We start from the raw sequence: 21559 nt of genomic DNA on the forward strand, positions 1-21559 counted from the left end.
TAAGAATTAATTTTGAAAAATAAAAGTATTAAAAAGATTAATTTATAATTGTTAAATCCTTGCAATTAGCCTTCAACTGTCCTCTGAATGAGTTTCCAGGAAGTAATGGGGGATCTGCAGTTTAACATGGAATCATGATCACAAGCAAGTTGGCATTTTCCATGCATGATCCAGATAACATAATAACTACAAAAATGAAATTGTCTATATGATATAACTCTATGGAGTTGTAGAACACATGAATCATTAAAATGTGCTTTTTGAAAAGAAGAATCTTTGTTTCATGAGTCACACATAACAATAGAAGATATAAAGCAAATCTGTCTAGAGGCTACAGCACCATCATAAATGTACGGACTGCCTAAAATTCATAAAGAAGGTTTGTTTATCACTGTGGCTAATACGCAACATCATTTATGCACCGACATATGAAGTGGCCAAATATCTGGCCTCACTTTTGATAGTGATGGTGGGACACTGCAGTCACCATGTGCAGAACTGAGCTTCGATGTAATATCTCTTTTTCACATGAGTACCACATCAAGATGCCTTGGTACTCTTAGTAGATCATTTTACGCCCCAAACAGTGAAGCTATATGAAGATGTGTTCATAACAATGTACTTTAAATGTGATAGGAGTTCTACGAGCAAATTAATGGACTAGCCGTGGGCTTGCCACTTGTGCCTGGGATTGCCAGTCTCTATAAGGAGCACTTTGCAGAGAATGGACTAAAAATGCACAGCTCAAACCTAAATACTTCTTTCATTACCTGGATGACACCTTCATAGGCCATGTGTTCCAGAACCATCTGAAGGGTGTCCATCAAAACATACAGTTCACACCAGACCTAAAACACAATGGATGCCTGCCATTTTTAGACATTCTAATAATAAGAAATGCAGACACTACTCTAGGAAACACAATGTAACAAAGAAGACCAATGCAGATCGTCATGCAAAGAGCTGTCATCATCTGGTGCAGTGGCATACTGTTGTAATGACTCTAGTTCAAAGGGCATGTACCATTAATGGCAAAGGCAGCCTACCTGCTGAGCTGCAACACCTTGAAGTTGTGTTTTGCCAAAACAGTTACAGTGAAAGGCAGATCAGATTTGCATGAAAGAAAATGAGTGATATAACCACTTACAAAGAAGAGGTAAAGAAAGTGGAAGATACACTTACTTTTATCCTCTGCATTGGACCTCCTTCAGCCAAAATTGCGAGAATCCTTGGAAAACAAAAACATCAAGGAAATCTTCAGACCAACACAAAAAACAAAAGATATGCTTGGTTCTGGAAACTGGAAATACCCAGTATACATAACATCCGTCAAGAGTGTAGCCTTCAGTACATCAGCCAAACACAGCGCTGCATCCTGCAACACTGCGTGGAACAGTTTAGAATCATATGTCTGGGACATGAAGGTGTCAGCAGTGGTAGGAAAGAGCCTCACACTGAGGGACTTATGTTTGACTTTGAGAAAACAAAACTGTTGTGCCGTGCTAATGACTGCTGGGAGAGCATTATTAAATAATCTATTTGTCATAACTTTATACAAACACAACATCAGAATTCCCACCAACCAACCTTTATTTCACTTCCATATGAAGGGTAACATAAAGACACTGAATGAAGTACAAATCAGTACAATAACTCTTATCCATAGAATACAATAAAGCACAGTCTAACAGGTGAGTATACAACCATCATGGCTGAGAATCCAGAGCACCGACTTATAAAACGCTGCACTGTCCATGCCAATGTGAGGCGAGTTCTTTTGCCTGCCCTTGGAGGCACACACTGTTTGATTATGTGCACTCACTCTGTAGCGTTACAACACTCCTCCTCTCTTGGGGAAAAGTGTTCACTGTGGAGATGTCCATGTCTTCATCAGAAGGGTATGACTGCTGGAGCATGTGTCATGCCATCACAGGGGAATATGGCCTGAAGTGGCATGGGCATGGACAGGTGTGGTGCCCACTCCTCTGCAAGAGGTAATAAGGAGCACTGATGGTGGAAGCACTGTATCCATGTCCACATCCAGGCACGCAATCTGTAATGGAGGAGGCAGAGAAGATGGTGGTGACAGTAGCGGTGGCAGCAACAGGGGCTGCTCTACCCAGTGGTGGCGGCACCCAGAATGACGATGGCACAGAGGCCAGAGGGGGGCATGGACTGCACCGTAGGGGTCAGGGCGGTGCGGAGGGCTCTCTGGCTGTGGGCAGTCAAATGTGGGCAGAACTGGTCATAGTGTCAGGACACCAAGCCACTGGAGGCGCGGCGGTTGTCTCAATAGTGATGAATGACTGCTGGTATCCACTTAGAGCACAGGCCAAACCCTTGTGCCCAGACGGAATCGCTGTGATGTGGGTGCTGGTGGGTGGCCAGGCACCAGCCGTAGTAGATAGAACAGTGTACAGGGCTGGCAGCCGTGAAGCGCTCTGCTGAGCTATGGTTGACAACAGTAGTGAACCTATTTGAACTCAAGAAAGTGCCCAGGGCTTCCTCAGGAGAAGACTGAGTGACATATTTTTTCATCTGGGTTTTGAATCCACGGACCAGCCGCTCCACCTAATCATTGGATTGGAGGTTACTTAGGTTCTGTGGCAAGTATCAACGGAATAGGCCATTAACTAGAGGAGGCAGGTATGATAACACCCCAAGACATAAGCTGACCTTGTTCCAATCTGTTTTGCACTCGTGAAGCTGTTGGGATTGGGTGGACATGAAAAGAACAGGAGTGCATCATCAGTTTCATTGCGATGTGAGCCTTGAAACTCACAGCACACCCTGAACCTTCCAAAAAGAGGGAGGAATATTCCAAGCAGAGCACATCCAGTTGTTGGTACGGAACTTGATCTGATACCAGATGCACTGTGTCAGAAATAGAGAATCCAAAAATTTTAATGCATCTAACCCAGACAAATTTTCAGTGTTGGCCTCAGCCACTATAAGGAAGGTCAAAAGCCGAACAACTTCTTTATGCACTACGGAAGAAGAAAACTGTCTCAGTATGGGTATCTGTTGCTTGTTGTAATTCACCAACTGATGAGAGACAGGAGACAATGCCGGTGATCCAAGATCCATGTAGAGAAGGGAGTAAGTCACCATTGCATGTCCATTTGCATTTTTAATTTCTTGTCTTGTCTGTAACATGTATTTTAATGTACAGTTAGTTTGGGGCTATCATCTCTTGGGAAGCACTGTTCACATCCTTGTTCATGTCTGGTGAAGGAGGCTGACAGTTGCACAAAGATGCGAAATGACCCCTCCCCCCAAAGGTTGTATGCCTCCCAATGCTTTGGGCATATGCCCCATTCACGCTGAATGAAACAATAAGGGCATGACAGGAAAAGAGCACCTGGCTGCTGTTGTGATGCTGGCTGCTCCTGCTTAGCAAGCTGCTGCCTCATGTGACATGGAAACTGCAGTTGCATGGCTGCAAAGTTGTCTTTCCACCTGGGAGCTAACTGGCAGCAACCCAGGAGGAGAAGGAGAAACAGCAGATACTTTATGCCAAGCTTCCATCTGATTTCCTCAGCCCTAGATACTTAAAAGGACTGGGCAATGTTCAAAATATCTGTGAGAGGGATTTTCACATTGTTAAACATGCTCATGAACTTCCTTCTCTGATGCCAGGCATATTATAGCATCATGAATCATTGAATCAGAATTTGAGTTCCGGTCAGCTTCGGTAAAAAAACTGCCCCTGATGGCTAAGCCCGTGAAGTTCTGTTGCACAAGCTCTGTACGATTGTTGCAGCCACTTTTGACAACGGATAATTCAATGCGAGCAGCAATAACATGAGTATGTTTGCAATGATAATTAGACAGCAACTGACACATTTCATCAACAGAAAGACAGGCAGGTTTCTGAAGAGGAGCTGACACAAAACATGATAAACATTAGGAGAAATCCATGACTGAAAGAAAGCTATACACATGTTGTGGTAGGTGACTTCAAAAGCTAGAAAATATTGACTAACGTATTTTTCACACGATTCCCAAAGTTGCGCAGAATCATTATAGGGTGAAATGGTGGGGGGCTTTTCAATGGTGGTCAACCCTGGCACATCAACGATGCTGCTGAATTGTTTAGTGTCTTGGAGAGACCGCTGCTCATTGTGAGAGCTCACTGCTGTTCTACGAGAGACTGAAGAATTTCTTCTACTGACACACTGGCCATAGTGGACCAAGAAATGAGACAAGTGGAATAGAATACCTCCTCATTATCAAAAATGTTGTAACATTGTAGAAAAACAATATCAGAATTACACCAACTAAAGTTTACTCCACTTTTGCATGAAGGGATACACCAAGAAAATGGATGAAGTAGGAATCGGTACAATAACTCTTAACATGGACTACATTAAAGTACAGTCTTAACAGGTCAGCATACAACCATTACATAAATTTTAGTCTGGCCAATGACCCGGCATGCTGGCATAAATAAGGCCGTTTTGTACACAGCACAGCACTTCCTGCGCCATCTGTGCCAATGTGAGGTGACCCCTTTATGCCGGCCACGCAGGCACATGCTGTTTGATTATGTGTGCTCACTCTAGAGGGTTACAACACTACCGAAATAAGGCTCCATGACAATACTGTCAACAAAGACGAGGGCTACCAGCTAAGTTCGGCATGGTACCCACCACATGGGTTGCCAAACCGTACACAAGGGGAAAGAGTTAGGGAGAGACAGCTGCTGGCAATATACACATATATTTATGTCTGAAAATTTAATGGACCCAGTTTTACTATATTTTGTTTTACTTGTTTCTTTATGTTATATGAAGAAGCTTTAAGTGTATACTGGCAAATGCATGACAGAGGTGCAGTTCTCAAGGAAGTTCTTTTGAAGGTATTACAACAATTCTATCCCTGGAATTGAAGTAACCTCCGCAAGTCTGTCGAATGTAACAAGTGGCTAACTGTAAAACCAGTGCATCACAATGCTGCTGACAATGTTTGGGTTGCAGTGGTGTCATTGTCCTTAAAGAAATTTCATAACATTCTTTACAATCAACAGTGCTACGATTTCTGCATTCTTCTACTTGATTTAGGACTGGCGCATTCCAACTACATCTCCAGGGACACTGCCTAGTGAAGCACTGTCCATGAGGGCAGGGAAATTTATGCATTCCAAATGAGGCTGGGTGCTATGTTGGTGGTAGCTGAGATACTGGTAAGGTCAATCCCTGCCAAATAATCCCTGACTGAGGGGCCAGGTAAAGTGTGTCCGGCAATGACCAGTCATTCTCTTTCCTTTCTTTATCTGAAAGTGCCAATGAGTGAACTAAGTAACTTAGAATATCTTGCTATCCTTAGTTACTTCTTTCTTATCTTTATCTTTGTAGTGTAGGAAGATCTCTGAGGCATGAGGAAGCCAGTCTTTCCAAGAGAAGACAATCCTGATGACAAATCTTTCCAAGAGAAGACAATCCTGATGACAAATCCTGGTCTTCCTGCGGCTGTGTGAAGGGCCAGCTCCCCATCCATAGCCAAAGACGTTCAGCTAAAATACCCAGTAATAACCTCAGTTTTCAGATGGTTTTAATGGAATGTGACAATGGAACCAAAATGATTCCAATTGTAATTCAAACATTTTCCAGGCGGAGCAATGCACATAAGAATTTTCTTCCCATTACATCTAAGGCAGAGGTGATTTGTTTTGGCCTCAATGCACAATCAAACAATTTAGGAACACAATCAAACAATTTAGGAATCAGATAAACAACACACAAATAACAAGTACACTCAATATTTAAATTAATGTCGTGTTGTCTTAAGGGGTGTTCCGATTTGTAACAATCTGTTGCTGAGTCAAGAATGCTTTATTATCAAGAAAATCATGTATTCTGTGAAGTGATATCTTGGTTAAAAGAATAATGAAAAGTTCAAATAAGTAATCTTATAATGGTCACCGATATTATTCATTACAAATCACTAACTAATATACACTTTTACCATTAATGAAAATAAGTACACTGTGTTATCAAAAGTATCCGGACACCCTCAAAAACATGTGTTTTTCATATTAGGTGCATTATGCTGCCACCTACTGCCAGTTACTCCATATCAGTGACCTCAGTAGTCATTAGACATCATGAGAGAGCAGAATGGAGCGCTCTGTGGAATAGGGAGCTCCGTGGAACTCATGGAGTTTGAACGTGGTCAGGTGTTTGGGTGACACTTGTGTCACGTGTATGTACGTGAGACTTACACACTCCTAAACATCCCTAGGTCCACTGTTTCTGATGTGATAGTGAAGTACAAATGTGAAGGGACATGTACAGCACAAAAACGTAAAGGCCGACCTTGTCTTTTGACTGACAGAGATCGCTGACAGTTGAAGAGGGCCGTAATGTGTAACAGGCAGATATCTATCCAGATCATCACACAGAAATACCAAACTGCATCAGTATCCACTGCAAGTACTATGACAGTTAGGCAGGAGGTGAGAAAACTTGGATTTCATGGTCGAGCGGCTGCTCATGAGCCACACGTCATGTCAGTAAATGCCAAATGACCCCTTGCTCGGTCTAAGGAGTGTAAACATTGGACAACTGAACAGTGGAAAAATGTTGTGTGGAGTGCTGAATCATGGTACACAATGTGGCGATCCAATGCCCGGTGAACGTCATCGGCCGGCGTATAAATTCGGAGGTGGTGGTGTTATGGTGTGGTTGTGTTTTTCATGGAGGGTGCTTGCACTCCTTGTTGTACTGCATGACACTATCACAGCACAGGCCTACATTGATGTTTTAAGCACCTTCTTGCTTCCCACTGTTGAAGAGCAATTTGGGGATGGTGATTGCATCTTTCAACACGATCGAGCACCTGTTCATAAAGCACAGCCTGTAATGGAGTGGTTACACGATAACATTCCTGTAATGGACTGGCTTGCACAGAGTCCTGACCTGAATCCTATAGAACACCTTTGGGATGTTTTTGAATGCCGACTTCATGCCAGGCCTCACCAACCGACATCAATACCTCTCCTCAGTGCAGCACTCCTTGAAAAATGGGCTGCCATTCTCCAAGAAACCTTCCAGCACCTGATTGAATGTATGCCTGCAAGAGTGGAAGCTGTCATCAAGGCTAAGGGCAGGCCAACACCATATTGAATTCCAGCATTACCGAGAGAGGGCGCCATGAACTTGTAAGTTATTTTCAGTCAGATGTCTGGATACTTTTGATCACATAGTGTATGTTCCTACTGTTTCCAATAAAAGAAGTGACTTCTTGCTGAAGGAAGATTAAGCCCATCGAGCCACGTAATAAAATCTCGCAATCGCTACTACTCCGTGTTGTATACTTGGTGCAGATAACTTGCTTCATTGTTTTTACAATACTGTAATTTATTATTTGATAAATAAGTAGTCTGTGGGAGAAACTGGTGTAAGAAAACTGTTTTACGATGTTAAGTATTTTGATAATATGTCTCTCAAACTTACTTTTTACATACTGTATAATGGGAGCAGTACGGACTTGGGTTTCTGGTTTTACCTCTGCCATGGGGCGCTTCAACATTTCCAGCATTACTGTTTCCTGAAAAGTTTTAAATAACAATGTATCATCTCTTACAGACACCAAATGGACAGAGCAAAAACTGAACTTACAGGCCATTTCTTGATGTTACTGTGCTTTGCTCCTTTAGCAGTTATTGTTTCACTATTTGCTGAATATATATGCTGAAGATCCCCAACTGTTGAACTGCTTGTCAACTCAGTTGTACCAGTAATAACCTGATCTCCTGACAGATAAAATCTTGCCTTTGAGTGGCTGAAAGCCAACATATCCGATGAGACCTGAAAGACAAAACGTAACGTGAGACCTGAAAGACAAAACGTAATGTAATAATGATCTATTTGCAGAAAAAGCACTACAACGAACAGTAAGACATGTCAAGACACTTTTCATTTGAAGGTGAGGAGGCACAGCCATATGAACTCATATGGATTCCTCTTTAGCATACATCTGTGTACAATATACAGGATTCCCTTTCAGTTCAGTAAAAGTCTAAAACTATTTGCCTAGTTTGGATTCACTGATAACTTCATAATCTGCAATCAGGATATATATATACTCCACCAAGTTAAAAATTTCATCCAAATGCATTTCACTTTCTCCTCCTTTGTTCTGTATGTCACTTTCCTCAAAACTGACCTGTGCCTTTCTGGTGATCAACATTAAACAACCAACAACAGACATATCTTCCTTATCAATAAGTGGCACACCAAAATGTTGTTCTTCTGCATGTGTGTGCTAACTGATGCAATTGTGTAGTGACAGGCACACCAGTCTGCTGAAGGTCTCACGAATGCTTTCATGTGTAGCATTAATTATGGCTCTGCCAGGAACCTAGGCATAAAACCTGCCTCATGCATCATTTCATCATTAATACTGTATATATCTATGACTACCAAGTTGTTTTTAACAAAATTCAGAACATTTTCAAAATAACACATAAAAATCCAGGACAAATGAGTAAAAATCAAGTTGCAATATAATAACTGTCAATGCACGCTAAATAATATATTTTCACAATCTACCATACCACTGACGAGTGTTAACAACAGTACCGCATATGCAATTTGGACGTGAATATAAATGCAAATTTCACCGGTACTTGAGTAACAGTTTTTAATGATGTGTATTTGCTTTGGAAGTTTATTTTCATTCAGTTTTAAATTGGAGAAGCCCATACAAGAGAGTATAACAAATGTCGTTTTTATCACTGGCAGAACTTTCACGGTTTCCAACTTGAGTCAGTTGTTCCACAAATCTTTAATTACTAAAAACATTCTTTCGATAGATGCATTAGAACCTGGAGTAGCTAGTGAAAATTCAACCAAGCTTCTAACACGTTTTACACACACTCGCTGACTGTGAAAATAAGTAAAAATTTCCTGCCATTTATCACTGCCACAAACATTTGATTTCATATTCCAGTCCACAAACTTACATTCACTGTATTTATTTACTTACACAACAGAACTTGCTGGATAGTTCTCCCTCAGCCATAGCATAGTTCATGACACTAGATTTTTTGAACTATACATTACATGAACACCGATGTTTTATTCTGAGCAATCTTCCAGAAATAGTTAACATCATTCACTCATGTATCCAATTTTGGTGTCATAGAAATCTATTATGATATCATTAAACTGATAAAGTATCTTTAGCCTCTAACTTTCGAACTCATAACTACTGTTTTACTGGAGATGGCAAAAATCTTTTGGATTTTCTGATTTCTAATTTGTTGAGCAACATATTTACTTTGTCTGCAATGTCAATTGTTGTTACATTTTTTCCTTCAATGCACAGAACACTGTTGGAGAAAATACTTAACTAGTTTGAAAGGAACTTTGAGGGTGATGATGGAGAGCAGATTTTTGAAAAAAATTCTTCAGAGTGATAACTTGTCAAGGGACAGATAGTATGATTTTAATGCTTGAAAAATGTCAATGACTCTTTAACAGCTAGTAGGGGAGATAATCATCTAGTTTTACTGTAAGCTTACATTTCTTTTGTATTCTGTTTCAGCAACTCTCAGAATACTTTTAGTTTTTTAGTACGTGCAGCATAAACATGGAAATGTTGATAGATTTTGCCTTATGCCAGTGTGTAAGACGCCTGCACCAGTTTGACAGCAATGTACAAAATATGAGCAGGACATCCTACATCTATTAAATTATTTTCACTCTTTTCTTGTTACTTAAAATGATAATGTGTTTACCTTTCCTTTCAGCTGAAATCACTATAACCTTTTTTTTTTTAAGTTTAACTTTTCTAACATCTCTAAGACACATGAAATCAAGTGCTCTGCTCTGTCAACACCAAAGTTCAGCAATTCCAAAACCTTCACTACAATGTCTTTATCTGGATGGTAAAACTTAACCAATAAAGAACTTGAAATCTATGTGGCTGGAAAAATCTTTCATCACTGAAATAAACTGCACTTCTTTCACTTCCATCATCGTTTGTTCCACAAAAAACAGTGCAATCACATTTGTGACAGTTAATTTGGCTTTTGTCAGTGAGCACAAGAACTTCTTGTTGAACAGTTTTTTAATTATGTCAGTGGTGCAATCCATGACCTTGTAACTCTGGCTGTGCATCACTGTGTGGTTTGTAAATGTTGGTTTTTGTGCCAAAAGTCGTCTACCCATGTCAAACTACCTTGAGTGATAAGCAGTTATCAATTTTTCATCTTGAAGAGTTAACATGAGGCATAGTGTTCTGTTTGTTGGGCTTTATATAGGTTATCATGTTGGTGCATCCTCCACGTTCCAATGCCAAATTTAGCATTACAAATTGTACACTCAGCATTCCCACCATGTCCTTTAATAATAATTCTTGGAGTATCTTCCTTTTTAAGAATTTATGTAGTTAACTGGCTACAGCTATGTCATATATTTATAGAAAAGCATTTTTATCTGCTAATCAACCATATAAATAATAAGTATTCGAGTGGATTCAGTTGTTTCAACCATCAACTGGAAGGAAAAAACATTATAACATTCGTTAATTTAAAAATGCATATTTCTTATAGGAGACACTTTCATACACCAAATTTAGCAACGGCAAAATGTAAAATGTAACATAAGCAGATTTTGAGGAACTTCTATAAAAATCTTACTTTTTAGCATGCACTTATTTTTTCCCACAATCAACATGTGCAATATTAAGATGTTTATCAGAGACACTGCCACAAGCACTAGACACGTCACACTGCCAGATAAACATTGAAATCAGAACACATGAAACTGTTTACAAGATAGTGGTACCATTGAGCTTCCAAAAGAATTGCTATATTCTATCAAACTTGATAATTAATACAGTTTAGTTTTTTCATGCGAATGAAGCTTAATGCCAATGTTCCAAAACTTCAGATGAACAAAGGATTATTTCAGGCATGTGATTAGTTCACTAAGAAAACAAAAGTTGCACTATATGAGACAAAGATCCAAGACATTTCAGCTGTCCCCAAAGAGGTTCACTGGGACATTGTTAAAAATCAGGACTTTCCAAGAAGAATCAGGATGAATGATCACCCCTTCTATACCTCTCTCATGACAGATATGTATTACACCTTCAAGGACAAATTACTTATGAAAAGCAGCCATTTTGTCTACCAACTTGTTTTTCTGTCACTGCAGTGACATAACAGCAAATATTTAATATCTGGGCCAAACCTTCAGAATTTAGAACCTGTTGTTGGAAATTCTGCAGCATTTATTGTGCAGCATTCTATGAGGGGATGGCCACCACCAGTTGTTCACTCATACAAAAAGGAACCATCAAACTGCCCCCAATGATGGAATAATGACTGAGGATTTAAGGCACTCTATGTCAAAGCTTAACTAGTGTTCTTGTTAAGACAGGTAAAAAACGCAAAATACTAATCAGTACAACAAAAACCCAGTCCAAACTTGTGAATTTTCCTTACTTTTATTCACTCGATCACTAGTTTTGGGCCGAGGCCCATTTTCAAATCATCATAACGTATTCAAAAATAATGGAATTTCCGAAGAAATGGAAACTTTGTTAAAAATTTGCAACAATCAATTACAGTGCATGCATCTTCAAAAATCCTGTTTCTGAGTATGTTAGGATGATTTGAAAATGGGTCCTGCAATCTTGTTGAATGAATAAAAAAAGTGAAATTTTCAACTTTGGCCTGGTTTTTCCTTGTACTGATTAACAGAAGTTGCCCGAAGTTTGTTACAAAATCACAAGTCCATCAAAATCACACTCACTTTTCCCCATTCTCTCCCCCATTGATTCATACATTTAAATTATCACTCAATCAGTAACCACAGTTATAGTCCTAAAATATTCTCAAAATAGCTGAGTAAATCATGAAAAAGCTAAATAAAAATTCAGCAAACTGTGACTGGGTGAACTATAACGTGTGATTGGAAAGTTTTAAGACTGGATCCGCTACTGCTTACTGGTTTGGCGGACAGGTACACAGAGGGTGGGGAGTGAGTCATTGCCTTGTCTTTGAACATCCTCTGACAGGAAACTGCATTTTCTTTATTCAGTTCATTGTGGCAGCTGGCTGAGTGCGAGTCTGTTAGGGCTTGTTGCTGGATTGTCTGTTAGGGCTTGTTGCCGGATTCTGTCTGCATGAAAATGGACGTAAAAACGGATCAACGAGTTTGTGTGAAATTTTGTTTTAAAACCGAGAAATCAGCTTCTGAGACTTACGAACTATTAAAAACAGTTTTTGGAGGTAATTGTATGAGCCAGTCAAAATGTTTTTGTCTGGTTCAACAGATTTAAAAATGGCTGCGAATCATTTGAATATGAACCACGGTCCGGCCATTCTTCCAGCTCAAAAACGAACGAAAATAATGTGAAAGTTTACAACTTAGTGTGCTCTGATCACAGACTTACAATTAGGAAGATTGCTGATGAACTCAGTTAAGTTTCTATGCAGTTCAGTCAATTTTAATTGAAGATCTGAACATGTGTCAGTGTCTGCAAAATTCATTCCAAAAGTGTTGTCAAGTGACCAGAGACAAGGCCGACTTGAAGTGTGCCAAGAACTGATTAATTGGACTAAAAATGACCCAGATTTGTTAAATAGGGTAATTACAGATGATGAATCATAGGTACATGGATATGATCCTGAAACCAAAGTGCAGTCTTCGCAGTGGAAGACTCCAGGTTCACCACGACAGAGAAAAGCATGGCAAAGTCGGTTGAAGGTGAAGACAATGTTGGTGACTTTTTTGATTCTACCGGTACTGTGCATCATGAATTACCCCTAAGGAACAGACTATTAACCAGGAATACTACAAATGTGTCCTTGAGCGTCTGTGTGAAAAGGTGCAGAAGAAAAGGCCTGCACTGTAGAAAGACAGGAGTTGGGTGCTACACCATGACAATGCTCCAGCTCATCATGCCTTTTCCATCGTTGAATTTTTGACCAAATTCAAAATTCCTGTGCTTCCACAATCACCATATTCCCCTGATTTGGCCCCTGTGGACCTATACCTGTTTCCTAAACAGAAATTTTCACTGAAAGGGAAGTGATCTGACTCAACTGAAGACATCCAAGAAAATACGGAGAGTGCCCTTAACACACTCCAGGAAAAAAAATTCCAGTTATGTTTCCAAAAGTGGAAACACCGTTGAAGTTGGTGTGTTCAGTCAGAAGGGGACTATTTTGAAGGAGATGCATCACAGTAGCATGCAAGTTCCACCATTGCATAATTACAAGCCCATTCTTAAAACTTTCCAATCACACCTCGTTTATCCATATTCATACCCAAAAGCTGTTAACTAAATAAAGGTCAATCTAGATGGACATGTACCTTACCTGGACAAGACTGATACAACAGGAACACAGCAGGTGTCACAAAGATTGCCCACTAATTATTGACTAATCTCATTAACCATCTTTTTTTTTCTTCCAATCTAGGTGGTTAAGCCAAGAATCTGTGCCTATGACACACAATATTGAACCACTGCACCTCAGAGAGACAACTAGTCAGTTGTCTGTGTGTGTGTGTGTGTGTGTGTGTGTGTGTGTGCGTGCGAGATACATGTCTGCCTTAGATTTTACATGGTTTATTTACTGTTGACTAAGCCTTATGGCTATGCCATAGCATTTATATGGCTCATTTTATTGTTGATTAAGCTTTATGACTTCATTTCTCTTTTTACACAATATGTAACATTTATTTTATATTTCCATTACATGTAATTTTGATGTTTCTTTTTGCTGCACATATGATGTCCATTTACTGGTTGTAATGTATCCTACATTTAGGTGTTATTACTTCTTCTGATGAAGACAGATTTATACCTGTTGAAACCTAGGTAAAAGTTTGAATAAATTTTTGATGTGAAACTGGTTGGCTGTATGACTTCCACTGTACACTCTAGATATTCCTTCCACCTTTCAGCTTTCCCTCTTTCGCTTGGGACTGGTTTTTCATCTAAGCTCTTGATATTCATACAGCTGTTTCTCTTTTCTCCAAAGGCCTCTTTAATTTTCCTGTAGGCAGTGTCTGTCTTTCTCCTAGTGATGTATGCTTCTAAATCCTTTCATTTTTCCTCTTGCCATTCCTGCTTAGTCTTTTTGTACTTCCTGTCACTCATTTTTTAAAACATTTGTAGACCCTTTTGCCAGCTTAGTTTTTATATTTTCTCCTTTCATCAATTAAATTCAATATCTCCTGTGTCATCCAAGGATTTCTGCTAGGCCTTGTCTTTTTACCTGTTTGATCCTCTGTTGCCTTCACTATTTCATCTCTCAAAGCTACCCATTTGTCTTTCACTGCATTCATTTCCATGTTCTTATCAATCATTGCCTAATGCCCCCTCTGAAGCTATCAACAACTTTCGGTTCTTTGAACTTATCCTGGTGCTGTCATCTTGTTTTCCCACTTTTTTGTGGTTTCTTCAGCTTTACAAGAGTTCATTATCAATACATTGTGATCAAAGTCCGCGTCTGCCCCGGGAAATGGCTTACAATTTGAAGTCTGGTTCCAAAATCTCTCTCTTACCATTACACAATCAATCACAAACCTTTCAGGGTCTCTCCCATGAGTTCAACCTTCTTTCATGATTCCTAAACCAAGTGTTAGCAATGATTAAATTATGCTCTGTGCAAAATTCTACCAGATTGCTTCCCCTTTCATTCCTTTCCCCCAATCCAGAATCACCTAATATTTTTCCTTGTCTTGCTTCTCCTACTATTAAATCCAGTCCCTCATCACTGTTACATTTTCGCCTTCCTTAACTACCTGAATAATTTTTTACCTCTTCACATATTTCTTCAATCTCTTCCTCTGTGGAGCTAGTTGGCATACAAACTTGTACTACTGCGGTGGGTGTGGGATTCGTATCTATCTTGGCTATAACAAAACATTCACTATGCCTCTCATAGTAGCTTACCTGCATTCCTATTTTTTATTCATTACTAAACCTACTCCTCCTGTATTACCCTTCTTTGATTTTGTATTTATAACCCTGTACTCATCTGACCAAAAGTCCTCTTCCTCCTCCCACCAAACTTTACTAATTACCAAGATATCTAACTTTAACCTATCAATTTCCTTTTTAAATTTTCTAACCTACCTACCTGATTAAAGTATCTAACATTCCATGCTCCAATCCACAGAATGCCAGTTTTGTTTCTCCTGATGATAACATCCTCCTGAGTAGTCTCCATGCAGAGATACAAATAGAGGATTGTTTTAACTCTGGAATATTTTACCTACGAGGATGCCATCACCATTTAACTATACAGTAGAGCTGCTTGCCCTTGGCAAAAGTTATGGCTGTAGTTTCCCTTTGCTTTCAGCCATTTACAGTGCCAAGCACAGCACAGCAAGGCCATTTTGGTTGATGTTACAAGGCCAGATCAGTCAATCATCCAGAACATTGCCCCTACAACTACTGAAAACACTGCTGCCCCTCTTCAGAAACCACACGTTTGCACCATCTCTCAACAAATATCATTCCACTGTGGTTGCACCTATGGTATGGCTATCTATATTGCTGAGGCATGCACACCTCTTCAGCAACGGCAAGGTTCATGGTGGAAAAAGAGGGGGGGGGGGGGTGGGGGGGTGTACCAGGTGTCTGTCAGTTCTGCACTCATGACTGATATTGCTGATTACTGCCATCACTGTACTATGGACTCCTTTTACAATGGAAAACCCAGGAGAGCTGGCCCAATTTAATCCCTGCACCACTGCAAAGATGAGTGAAATAAGCGTTTATGTCCAAGGCGCAGAGATAAACAGCTGAGGTTATTAAAATTGAACAAAGCTCCAAGGTCTGATGGAATCCCTATCAGATTCTACACTGGATCTGTGGCTCATTCAGCCTCTTTGTTAGTTATAATCTAGCACAGATCCCAAGATGGGAAGTAGAAATGATTCACAAAACTACCTTTTCACATGACACACTGAAAGCTTTGGATCAAGGAAGTCAAGTAGATGTGGTATTATTTGATTTCTGAAAAGCATGTGGCTCTGTACCACACTTATACTTATCAAAAGTATGATCATATGGGATATCAAGTGAATGTGTGATTGGATTCAGAATTTTTTTTGGTAGGGAGGAGGCAGCAAGTTATCATGGATGGAGTCATCCACAGGTGCAGAAGTAAATTCGGGTGTCCCCCATGGTAATGTGCTAGGACCCTTGTTGTTCACATTGTTTATTAATAACTTTAAGGACAATATTCAAAGTAATGTCAGACTTTTTGAGATGATGCAATTACATATACTGAATTATTGCCTGAAAGAAGCTGCATAAGTAGTCAGTCAAAACTTGATAAGGTTCCAAACTGATGCAAAGATTGGCAACTTGCTTCAAAATTTTCAGAAATATTAAACTGTTAACAACACAAAACAAGAAAACTAATATTCTATGACTATGATATCAATGAGTCACAGCTGAAATTGGTTAACTCATCCAAATACGGGGGCTTAACACTTTTAAGGATATGAAATTGAATGAACACATAGCTTCAGTCACGGGTAAAGCAGGCAGTAGACTTCGGTTTATTTGTAGACTATTGGGAAAATGCAATCAGTCTACAAAGGAGGTTGCTTATAAATCACTTGTGCAATCCATTCTAGAATATTGTTCAAGTGAGTGAACCCATACCAAATAGCACAAACAAGGGATACCGAATGGATACAGAGAAGGGCAGCATAAATGGCATGAATGGTCACAGGTTTGTTTGATTCTTGGGAGAGTGTCACAGAGATCCTGAAGAAACTGAAAGTCAAACTCTTGAATATAAATGAATTATTTTGAGACAGCCTACTTACAAAGTTTCAAGAACGGGCTTTAACTGATGATTCTAGGAATATACTACAAACCCCTACATATTACTCCTGTAGGAATCATGAGGACAAAATTAGATTAATTACAGCACACATGGAGGCATTTAAATAACCATTCTTCCTGTGCTCCATATGTGAATGGAATGGAAAAAACCCTAAAAACTGGTACAATGGGACATAACCTCTGGCATGCAGTTTTCACAGTGATTTGCAGAGTACAGATATAGATGTATATTATTTGATAACAACCTCAATCGGCACTTGTTCTGTCTCTCTGCTTACGATTCAAACTGAATCCTCTTTGCTCTTGGCCAATTGTGGTGAAGGTTTAAACTTTATATCTCACTGCTTAGATTGCTTTGGGCTTATCCTTGCTATGTCTGGTCCACCGCCAGTCAGCCATATTTAGCTCAGCTACCACTTGGTGTTGTGTTCCACCTTGCAGCTTCACCCATTTGTCTCCTGGGTTCTGCCATGCGTACTGATATCCAGTTACTTGAGGATATAGCAGAAATGATCCAATTTATTATACTACAGATTCCATATTATCAGGGCACGGCAAGAATGACTAAAGAGCGAGTCATTTATGTTGGCGGCCGAGTTTAGGTTGGTTCTGCGCATCTGACGTCACTAAATACAGTCAGCCAATGAACTATGAACGACGTTGCCAGATCTCGACTGCAGAGCAGAGCATGGACGAGTGTCTTCAGTTTTAGAAACGTTCAGTCATAAATAAAGTAATAGAACAAAAGCAATGTCTTGATAGCAGACTTTGTTTTATAGAAAGTTTGGAAAAATCCATTCTTTATACCAATTGCTTCATATTCTATTAATTAATTAAACCAAACAAGCAATAAGACACCTAAGTCAGGCGATAGCAAGGAAAGGTGTTTGTATCAATTTCACGAACCGCTTTTTCTCAATAAAGAACAGTGGTAATTGTTTATTTCCTACTGCACTTCGACGAAGTGCGAGTAATTCATAGGCATACCAACAGTGTTTGTCAGAATTTTGCGTGCCCTGTTAGAGGCCTTTTGGAGGTATATTGCAGGATGAGCTGCACTAGCGTAACGGTTAAGGCGTTGGGTTGGTAAGCGAAAGGTAAAGAGTTCTAACCTTGAGTGATCCTAAACATTTTATTTATTTAAAAACAATATCGAAGTGACTTACTTCATGAATTTTATTCGTTTGAATGCTATTTTTTGAAATTTCTAGTGCTTTGTCTCTTCATTAACCCTTTTGCTGCTGCAGTCACGTGCTCCCCGCATGCCGCGCTGTGCGCGATTTGGTCATCACTGCACTGCTCGCCTGTGCAGACACATGGTGTTCCCATTGCTTTGACACACTTATCATTCGGTTTCACAAAAACTATTTGGCCCAAAAATTAGATTTTCACACATCTTCTTGACGATACCTTCCCCCCATAAATGACTTAATTTTGTTTCGATGTTCAACCCAGTTACTGTGCAGCATTAAATGTAGTAACCCATTGTACGAAATTTTGAAGAGTTTGCAGAGGTAAAAGTCAATAGCGTATACTTTCCGTATGGTCGATTTTAGTTGCCACAATGTTGAGAATGAAATGTGGACAAGGTACCTAAACTTTATATAAAATTTACTGTATAACAATATCTCATTTAATTTAAGTACCACATAGGTGTTGTACGTAATATTGAGAAATATTCCGTCTTTCGCGACTGTAATAAAAGTTTTATTTACATCGGGCGCGTTTGGCTTTATTTTAAAGCACTTCAATCAATGAAAGGTATGGCACATACACAATGGTACTCATGTTCTCTTTCTTGTTTTTGTTCCACAGTCGCAGTTTTACCAATGGTATTGAAATATATTCCTCTTCTGCAACTGTAATAAACGACTTATTTAGACCAGATGCGTTTCTCTCTTTTGACGCATCTTCAGTGGACAGTATTTTGTCTCCTCCATTGCCAAGTCACCTTTCGTAGTTTCGTGTTGCGGTAACACAATATTCAACGTTTGTTTCGGCTGATCAGTGTTTTAGCAAATAAATGCTGTTTGTGTGTGCCAAACACAAAAATTACATTTGACGTAGCTCAGAGCACTTCACTGATAGACGGTATATTCAAGTCCTAATGTTTTTGTAAGTCCACAGTTTTGTTTAATGTATTTTGTCTACTTCCTTTTGATTGATTGAAATGCTTTAAAATAAAGCCAAACGTGCCCAGTGTAAATAAAACTTTTGTTACAGTCGCGAAAGACGGAATATTTCTCAATATTACATACGATACCTATGTCGCACTTAAATTAAATGAGATATTGTTATACAGTAAATTTTATATGAAATTTAGGTATCTTGTCCACATTTCATTCTCAACATTGTGGCAACTAAAGTCGACCATACGGAAAGTATACTCTATGGACTTTTACCTCTGCAAACTCTTCAAAATTTCGTGCAATGGATTACTATATTTAATGCTGCATAATAACTGCGTTGAACATCGAAACAAAATTAAGTCATTTATGGGGGGAAGGTATCAGTCAAGAAGATGTGTAAAAATCTAATTTTTGGGCCAAATAGTTTTTGTGAAATCGAATGATAAGAGTGTCAAAGCAGTCGGAACACCATGTGTCAGCACAGGCGAGCAGTGCAGTGACAAAATCGCGCACAGCGCGGAATGCGGGGAGCACGTCTCTGTAGCAGCGAAAGGGTTAATGCGGCCGTGGTGGCTTTACTTCATGAACTACGCGCTCCCCTCTAAACGTAAGCTTGCGAACTATGCTATACTATGGCGCTGCTTCTATTGGCGCGTTCGTCGTGTGCAACTGGCAACGCAGCAATCTCCCGCGTCTGGGCGGGCATGCGCGAGCCGCCAAGATAAAAGAATTGAACTATAGTAATATGTCAGACCTGAGTAGTTATTAGATTTCCATCTTCACTGTTCCTTGAGCAATGAAGAATAGTCATACCTCAGGCAATCTTGCACTGTCTCTCTTTCTCCTTTTTCAACTGAGACCATGACTTGCATATTACACTATGGCACTAGAACATACTTACATACGTACATATGTGTGTGTGTGTTTTATTTATCTCTGCACATGGTCCGAAGTTAAATGAAATAATGAAACCAATACAATATATATTTAATTTTTATGTGACCGACCATTGGACACTTATCACTAAGTCATCAAAGTATGTGGCGATACATCTCTTTATTCATTATAGTTTCATCCACTACAAGATTTTATAACGTCATCACAGAAAATAGAAACACGTATTGCATGCAAGGATAAGGCAGCACTGACACAGTGACAAAAACAATTGGGAAACAGTAGCAGCAAAAATACAAAGTGAATGGCTGTCATCATCTTGTGTGTGTATTTGCTGCTTTCTCTAAAACTCTGTTCTGAAAGTTTTGCCTTCACACTCGTGCTTTCTCTTGAATTTTTTCTTCCTCTTCCTTTATTCTCTTATCACTTTGTTATTTCCTTATTTTTATGTAACTGAGAACAGAGCTAAAACATACTGCCAATATATCATGCAGATCCAATGACTTAACCAGCAGTACAACCAAGGAGAAAATAAACTACAGATTCATGTGGGGAATGCTTTTAATTGCAATCATCAATATCAACTTGTTGCAGTCAGAGAATGATCCACCTGGTGAAATTTTGTGCTTCATTGTGACTTTTCTATTTAAAAAAAGTCCAGTCAATTTCATTTATGATGAAATAAATCTCGGGTTTTTCAAGGAAGAAGCCTTGGAGTCAGCGCATCTAAAACCTACTTGTTTCTCCAGATACCTGGACAACATGTTTGTCATTTGGCCACATGTAAGAGACAAGCTGACGGAATTTCTTGCACATCTCAACTCAAGACATGAGAATATCAAGTTCACCATAGAGGTAGAATCGGATGGGATGCTCGCCTTCTTGGACGTTTTCGTCAAAAGATGAGATGATGGCAGATTGGGGCACAGCATGTATAGAAAGAAAACTCACACCAACATATACCTAAACGCGGATAGCTGCCACCACCCAGCTCAGAAGAACGACACGCTAAAACTCATGTACACAGAGCTCACGCCCTCTCTAACGAGGACAGTCTCCAACAAGAATTGCCCGTATTTCTCAGGAACGGTTATAAGGAAAGGGAAGTCTGGAATGCTCTACATCCGACACTCTCAACACAACTGGCGAAAACTAATGAAGAACCTGAGGAAAACACGGCCATGGCATTCATTCCGTTTTGTGGGGCCTTATCAGGAAAAGTTGGATACATTTTACGCAAATATCAAGTAAGAACCGTCTTCTGCCCTCCAACTAAAACCAGAGCACTTTTTGGCAGTGTTAAGGACGACCTCGATTTATGTAAATCAGGTGTTTACAAAATACCACGCCAATGTGGTAAGGAATACATAGGTCAGACAATTCGCACCACTGAAGACCGATGTCATGAACACCAACAGTACACGAGATTGCAGCAGCTTAATAAGTCTGCAATCACCGAGCATTGCCTGTCAGAACGTCACGGCATGGATCATGACAAAACCGAGGTCCTAACACAGACTTCGAAATATCGGGACTGTATCATCAAACAAGCTATAGAGATCAGAGTAAGAAAACCTGAACTAAATCATGACAGCGGCTATTCCCTTAAGCAAGCCTGGGAACCAGCCATTACCCGGATTAAGGAGAAGACAGAAAAATCCCAGAATGTACTGACTTGAGGGCATGGGAAGGAACCTCTGAAT

General features: G+C 39.6%; 1 protein-coding gene across 1 annotated transcript in view; it reads right to left on the minus strand.

Moving 5' to 3' along the window:
- The window catches only part of LOC126412601 (ufm1-specific protease 2), a 74709-nt gene that overhangs the window by 9925 nt on the left and 43225 nt on the right, over positions 1-21559 (minus strand). Inside the window, exons 4-5 of the mRNA XM_050082268.1 lie at positions 7623-7811; positions 7458-7551 (exon numbers count right to left, since the gene is read on the minus strand). Of these exons, the coding sequence (XP_049938225.1) occupies positions 7458-7551; positions 7623-7811 (283 nt within the window). The remainder of the gene's footprint in view (positions 1-7457; positions 7552-7622; positions 7812-21559) is intronic.

Source organism: Schistocerca serialis, chromosome 7 (assembly GCF_023864345.2).
Source record: "Schistocerca serialis cubense isolate TAMUIC-IGC-003099 chromosome 7, iqSchSeri2.2, whole genome shotgun sequence".
NCBI lineage: Eukaryota > Metazoa > Arthropoda > Insecta > Orthoptera > Acrididae > Schistocerca > Schistocerca serialis.